This window comes from Callorhinus ursinus, unplaced genomic scaffold, assembly GCF_003265705.2.
Source record: "Callorhinus ursinus isolate GAN/ISIS: 27379988/994484 unplaced genomic scaffold, GSC_fseal_2.0 scaffold6, whole genome shotgun sequence".
NCBI lineage: Eukaryota > Metazoa > Chordata > Mammalia > Carnivora > Otariidae > Callorhinus > Callorhinus ursinus.
The window spans coordinates 45,044,903-45,052,335 of record NW_027397068.1 but is presented as its reverse complement, the minus strand read 5'-3'; the positions used below and the strand labels follow the sequence as shown (position 1 = coordinate 45,052,335).

The 7,433-nt window shown below is 37.3% G+C and overlaps 1 protein-coding gene across 5 annotated transcripts in view; it reads left to right on the top strand.

Moving 5' to 3' along the window:
- Positions 1–7,433, top strand: part of PTPRK (protein tyrosine phosphatase receptor type K) — a 552,323-nt gene that overhangs the window by 458,244 nt on the left and 86,646 nt on the right. For all 5 annotated transcript variants that reach the window (XM_025865334.2, XM_073893909.1, XM_073893908.1 and 2 more), the window contains exon 13: positions 638–674. In XM_025865334.2, the coding sequence (XP_025721119.1) occupies positions 638–674 (37 nt within the window). The remainder of the gene's footprint in view (positions 1–637; positions 675–7,433) is intronic.

Here is a 7,433-nt window from a genome sequence, read left to right as displayed (position 1 = left end):
AGGAAGACAGGAAGGAAGGAAGGAAGGACCTGAAATCTTTGTCTTTTCCCATTTCAACTTAACCCTTCCTCAATTCCATCTGTCTAGCAAGAGTAGGAAAATAGTCTCAATGAGAAATCTTTAACCCCTAACAGCGAAATTAAAAAAGAAAAAAAGAACAGATGTATCATACTACAGCTGTGATGCAACTTTTGGATGATCTCTCTCACTACTGTCATTTAGCTCGGTAGTCGTGCTGGGATCCAAGTGAGAGTAAGGGATGTTCAGCTTTGGTCTGAGTCTACAGCTATGTGGTGAGAATGAAGTTGGTGTCTGGGTCTGATTTGTATTAGCTTTGCAAACACATTTTTCTTTCTAATTGTTTAAAAAGTATGATAAGTACAAATACAGTGCTTTTACTATTTGTCCCAGACAAGAGAGCCTGTTTGATTATAACATGAAAACAGACATCTGAATTTTTAGAAAATACTGAAACATTTTTACAAGTTCTTACTTCAGATTTTTATTTAAAAAAAAAAAAAGAGTTTCCTTGATATTGCAATTCTGCTCTTCATAAACCTCATTTATAAGCCAGGATTATGAAATAGGAAACATTGTCTATACACTGACTGCTCTCTTTCATGTTTCACTCCATCAGGAAACTAAAACCCAGTGCGTACGAATTGCCACAAAAGGTAAGAGGTTTGCCTTTTTTTTTTTTCCTTGAGATTCCATTCTCCAGCTTTGTAAAATGAAAGAGCTTTGTTTCCTGCTTCAGGGCTAATTAAATTGGCACTTCTATTACAGAGTATTTGTGTAGGGCCCAGTTAAACTGCTGGCCAAGTTCTCTGACTCACTTGGGTGTCTTTAGCACCTAATGGGGTGCTACTTTCCACCCTCTAGTACTTGACTGGAGGAATCCTGTTATGAGGATAGGAAGGATTTAGAAAACCTTAGAAGGGTGTATTTCTGCCATTTAGTGTCTGAAAGGTCTTATGCTGCTGATCAATCAATATATTAGGAAAAGCTCAACAATATCAGCTTAAAATAGCAAGTTGCTTGTTTAAAAACCTCTGTTACTTTCTGTGGTAGACAATCAGACATAAATAGGAACTGAGCTAGTCTGTGCATATGTAAGAGCAGAGATGTGGAGACCGCTCTTTATCTTCATGAGTCATGCAAGCAGAGATGTGGAGACCACTCCTTACCTTCATGAGTCGTGCAATTCAGTTGAAGCTACTTTACCTTTTTTTTTAACTTAAAAAAATTGTTTTAGTGCCCTTGATGCCAAGAAATTAGATCTGTGATGGCTGATGACCAGGGTAATCCTGCTGACATTGCATATTATAGTTTAGTTGCCTAGTTTCTTTAGGGGGAAACATTTTCATCTTTGAATGAGTATTTGGAGTTCAGGTGTGAGAAAGTCTCCTGAATTCACTATGTTTATAATCCATTTAAGAGTTCTTTGTGCCAACGAGAGAGAGAGAGCTATTTGGTGTATTCTAGCAAAAGAAACAGGAAAAAGCTGTCCCCGTGCGGACGTGGGACTCCGCAGAGGGTTGGTGCTCTGGGTAGTTTCTGCCAAAATTAGTATTAAACCCACATTCATGAGCAGTAGTTGATTCATTTGGGGTAGAAATGAATGGCCATATTCTGTTTATGCTGGCATCTTTCCTTTCATCATTTTTCTCCATTTAATCATCAATCTGCTCAATTAAGCATTTGTGTTTTACTCATGATTTGTAAAGGCAATAAAGAAAGACTTTTCCCTTGACTCATAAGAAGTAATAAATAAAAAAAGCTTCACAGAAGAGAAAAAAAACACACCTTTTTTCAATTCAAATACTAAGATTCCTCATAATTTTAAAAATTAAGCAATTCTTAATGATGGGATGAGAAAATATATACAGATAAACGTATAATGGATAGGCATTTATTTTATTTTAAAAGCTTAGCTTGTAGATCAAAAAATCAGAGCTGGAATTTTTAGAAGATAATGGCAGAAGACATTTAGATATATATCACCTATGTTTTTCCAGATTTAAAATAGAGCCAGATATACAAAATGGTCTTGCATCATCCTCCAAGAAGCTCTTTAGGTATGGTCATTCTACATATCTATAGCTGAGAAAAGAAAGCTATAAATGATTCTAAAATTTTAAATTTTCTTATTTGGTTATTGAATTATTTGCATTTACACAAGCTGTTTCAAATGTCATTTTATCCCTGTCTCAGTACATATAAAATTATAATGACGAATATCACATGATATTTAGACTGTAGGGGAGGTGAGATTATGGAAATTGAACTTACCATGTGGCATACAATATCTGCCAGAAACCAAGAGGTGGTAAGAAGGAGTTCATTTGTGGTAGTTTCTGCTTTGTCTAGTAATCTATCCATGCTATTTTTCTGAGTCTCAGTTTGACAGTGTGGTTTAATGAGTGAGAAAAAAGGACTCTGACCCTGGACTATCTGGGTTCAAATCCTGACTTTGCCCCTCACTTCATTGTTGGCAAATTATTTACCCATCATCCTCAAAATAATATTACTCCTTGTCTTACTGTTATTGTGAGGAATAAAATAGTTTATGTATATGAAATTCTTCAATAATGCCTGGTATAGTGTGACTATCACATAAAAGTTAATTGCCATTTTTATCATCATCATAATTATTACAATCATTGTGTACCTTACTTCAGAAGGACATACTGTAGTCCACCCTGGTCTGTGGAGGATAACATTCCAGGACCCCCAGTGGATGCTTGAAACCACAGATAGTACCAAACCCTATATATAGACTATCGTTTTTCCTGTCCGTGCATACTTATGATAAAGTTTAATTTATAAAATAAGCACAGTAAGAGATTATCAACAATATCATTACAAAATAGAATAGTTATAACAATATACTGTAACAAAAGTTATGTGACTGTGACCCCTCTCTCTTTTTCTCAAAATATCTTACTGTACTCACCCTTCTCATTCTTGGAATGATGTGGCTTTGATAAAGCCTTTTTGATGAGATGAAGTGAGGTGAACAATAGTAGGCTACTACTGACCTTCTGACAATAAGTCAGAAAGTGGATCATGTTGCTGGACCACAGTTGACCATGGGTAACTACAGCATGGAAATCAAAGCTGGATAAGGGTGTAATTTGTGTTACGTAGTTATGAAAGAAATATGTATAAAAACAAAACTGAATTTCTGTGATAGAGATTACTTGGAAAAAAGTAAGTTTTTTAATTTAATTCCTTCTCTGAACATTTAGCACTTTTCCATTTATGAAAAACCACACTTTTTAGTTTAAAATCAATTTATTGCCTGACTGCGTTTTGCACTAACACCATACCAGTATTAGTCAGCTTTGGAATAAAATTTTTGGTATGAAAATAAAAAAGTTTCTCACAGAACATGTTGAAGACAGACTTAATAGTCAAAATGGCATAACCATATGAGGAAGAGGCATGAAGGAACCCTCTGGGCAAGGAGTGGCTCAGTATATCATAAGAATACATACAGGTAAAAACCCATTAAACTATATACTTAAAATGTGTGTAGAGGTCCCTGCCTGGCTCGGTTGGTAGAACATATGACTCTTGATCTCAGGGTTGTGAGTTCAAATCCCACAATGGGTGTGGAGCCTACTTTAAAAATAAAAAAATGTGTGCACTGTACTAATTTAGGGGACTGCCAATTCTTGTGGGAATGTGAGAGAATATAAAAGCCAAGAACAATTAGCATACATACTAGAGTAGCACGATGATTTTGAAAATTTTTTGACATGTGAGAATTGTTCTAAAAAATTTCCAGTATGTATTGTTTCCTGCCCTACTGGAACTCATTCCTTATGATGGCCAACACATAAAGAGGATATAGACATTGGCTTGATCATTAAAAAAAAAGTATGAAGTAAATAATCAAGGTTATGATGTCTAAAATGAAGATGATGTGAACACATGTTATGAGACGAGAGAAGAGGTGTTCTGATTGCAGTTAAGATCAGTGGTGCTGCCCTCTGACTCGTGTGTAGGTAAGAAGTCATTGAGAAGCCATGTGTCAGGAATGAAATGGATGGGCTGATCCAAATTATCATGAGAAACATGAAAGTCATTCCATTTATAAGGTAGCAGACCCCAAACTAGAATTGTTGCAGACCTATGAAAAGGACTTTAACCAGCTGTATCTTGGAAAAGCAGTTTAAGGAGAATAAGTTTCGGGAAAGATTTTTGCAGTACATCAAGGAGGAAGGACAACACTGGGAAGTCACTTGTGCAGTGAGGTGGGAACACTATGCAACTTGCACACTCAGCATGCTTAGATGCAAGTCTCTCTAACCTCCGCTGAAAAGAAAGTGTTTTAGGTTGTTTAATCTAGTTTGCTGTCTGCCCTTTTACATATAACAGTTCTCTAAATCCATATATACACACATAAACACATGCACACACAATTATTTGCAAATTAGTAGCTAAGATCTTGTGCTCTGTTGCCATAAATAATTTATAGAGCAATAACTATTCCTTTCTTAAAGAAATTATCTTCATGAGTAACACCTCTATGGTAAGATTTAAACATACCAATTTATGCAAATATATAAATTATAACAAAATTTACTCAAAAGAATTTTCAAAAAGTACTTCTGGAAATATGCTGTATCCATATTAAACTAACAAGAGGGGGGTCCGGGTGGCTCAGTCGGTTGAGCGTCTGCCTTCGGCTCAGGTCATGATCCCAGGGTCCTGGGATGGAGTCCTACGTTGGGCTCCCTGCTGAGCAGGGAGCCTGCTTCTCCCTCTCCCTCTGCTGCTTCCCCTGCTTGTGCTCTCTCTGGCTGTCTCTGTCTCAAATAAATAAATAAAAATCTAAAAATAAATTAATTAACAAGAGATGCATTTCGATTGAATTTTTATTTTCTCTTGTTCAATAATATTTAGTATGTTATGTCATTTAAAAATTTTCTCTCCATATAAAAAAATCATTTATGGACCCATGTATTTATTCATTTACATAAAATTATTCTCAATGTAAAGCAAGGATGGATAAGAAATTCAAATATTGAGTATTTCCTTAAAATAAAACTGAAAAAGAAAACCAGCAGTTTGAGAAATTGAAAGTGTTTTAATCTGTTTATATAAGTAGCTTAAATTTTGAAACTATTTTGGCTGTGTCCAATTTCTCCCTCATCTGAATTTCTGGATTTTTGAAAGAAAACTGGTTAAAATTTAATTTTAATGCAAGTTTCTATGTTGTTTGAATCTGTTTATTTTCCCAAAAAAAGTCACATTTCCACTGATAAAAGCTATCACATTTGGTAGAACATAAAAATGTGCACAATATATGTAAATTTATTTTAACATAGTATTTGAGGTAAAAAGGAGGGGTTTACTTTAAGTTAATAAAAGAAGGCTTTATTTTATATTATGACAAACGCTTAAATTCCGAGTCACGAGTGGATTTTATTCCAAATCTCCATTTGTAAATAGTTTGCTTTGGCAGACTGTTGTTTGTCTACCCATTAGCCATTCTTTGACTTCTTCCACTTTCATTTGGATATCAGTATTCTAATCATTCATTTAGCAAGTATTTAGTTCATGTCCATAAATTACCACACAATGTGCTAGGCCCTGGGGATAAAGCAGTGAAATAAAGAGAACAAAGACCTTACTTCCGTGGAACTTAAATTCCAGTAGAGGAAACAGACCAGACAAAATAAATGTGATATGTCAGATGGTGATACCTTCTTTGGAGAGAGATAAAGCCGTAAGGGAGGGTGGGGGGCTGGAAATTCTGGGGCACGTGTCTAGGCCATAACTATTTCACATACAGTTATCAGAGAAAGACTCCCTGGTAAGGTCAAGGACGCAAGGGAGTAACCCATGTGGGGAAAGATCACACAAGGCAGAAGGAACACGTGCAAAAACCTTGAGGAGAATGTGTCCCTTAGCTGCTCAAGAAAGGTGAGCTCAGACTGAGGGGATGAATCAGATGGGTTCAAATGAGCAGTCCTCAAACTTGAGCGTTAGTAGAATCATCTGGAGGGCTTGTTAAGGAGATTGCTGATCCTTAACTCCAGAGCTTCTGTATCAGTAGGCCTGGGGAGGGGCCCAAGAATGTGCATTTCTAACAAGTTTACTGCTGATGCTGATGCTCTGGGGACCACACTTTGAGAACCACTGATCCAAACAAATCCAATGCACCTGGCCAGTGATTGCTTTAGGCTTGTGTATGTCACTCAGTTTTGGTCAGGGAGATCTAAGGATCTGTCTTCTGTCGGGTGTTCTAACAAATTGGTTCCTTTCTGATTTATAAAAGAGAGATGGCAAGAACAATCTTCAACCCATCTTTCTTATCTTGGGGCATTGTTTTGTAAAGTTGTGATATTAGTTGTGATATTAAAATTGAGAGCAAGGGGCGCCTGGGTGGCTCAGTTGGTTAAGCGACTGCCTTTGGCTCAGGTCATGATCCTGGAGTCCCGGGATCGAGTCCCGCATCGGACTCCCTGCTCAGCGGGGAGTCTGCTTCTCCCTCTGACCCTCCCCCCTCTCATGCTCTCTTTCTGTCTCATTCTCTCTCTCAAATAAATAAAATCTTAAAAAATAAATAAATAAATAAATAAACAAAATGGAGAGCAAAACTGGCTAAAAAGAAGGGAAAGTCAAGGAAAACAAATAAGCCAACTCCAAGCCCAAACGGCGCTGAGCTTTTGAATTACCGATTGCTAGAACTCCTTAACCCCAGATATTTATGTTTGAAAAAACAAAAGTCTTTTTTTTAAGCACTTTTTTTTTTAAGATTTTATGTATTTATTTGAGAAAGAGAGTGGGAAAGAGAGAGCATGGGGGGGAGGGTCAGAAGGAAAAGCAGACTCCCCGCTGAGGGGGGAGCCCAATGTGGGCCTCGATCCTGGGACTCCAGGATCATGACCTGAGCTGAAGGCAGCTGCTTAACTGACTGAGCCACCTAGGCACCCCGGAGAAAAAAAAAGTCTTTATGGAAATCACTACTTCTGGGTAATCTGTTCCCTGCAGCAAATAGTGTCTGAGCTGATGTTAGATTTTTATTTTACCTTGGGAATAATATCTTTAAAAATAGTGGTTTGTAGCCAATGTGATATGTCAGGGACAAATCATTTCATACAGTGATTGCAAGAAAGCACCTAAAATCCATATAACCTAGTCATTACCAATGGCACTTTAAAAATTGGGAATTCCCTGGGCGACTGGGCGGCTCAGTCAGTTAAGCGTCCAACTCTTGATTTTGACTCAGGTCATGATCTCAGGGTCATGAGATCGAGCCCTGGTCGGGCTTCAGGGTCCATGTGGGGTCTGCTTGAGATTCTCTCCCTCTCTCTCTCTCCCTCTGCCCCTTCCCCCGTGCGTGCACACCCATGCACTCGCTCTCTCTCAAATAAATAAATAAAATCTTTAAAAAATAAATAGGGAATTCCTTTTAG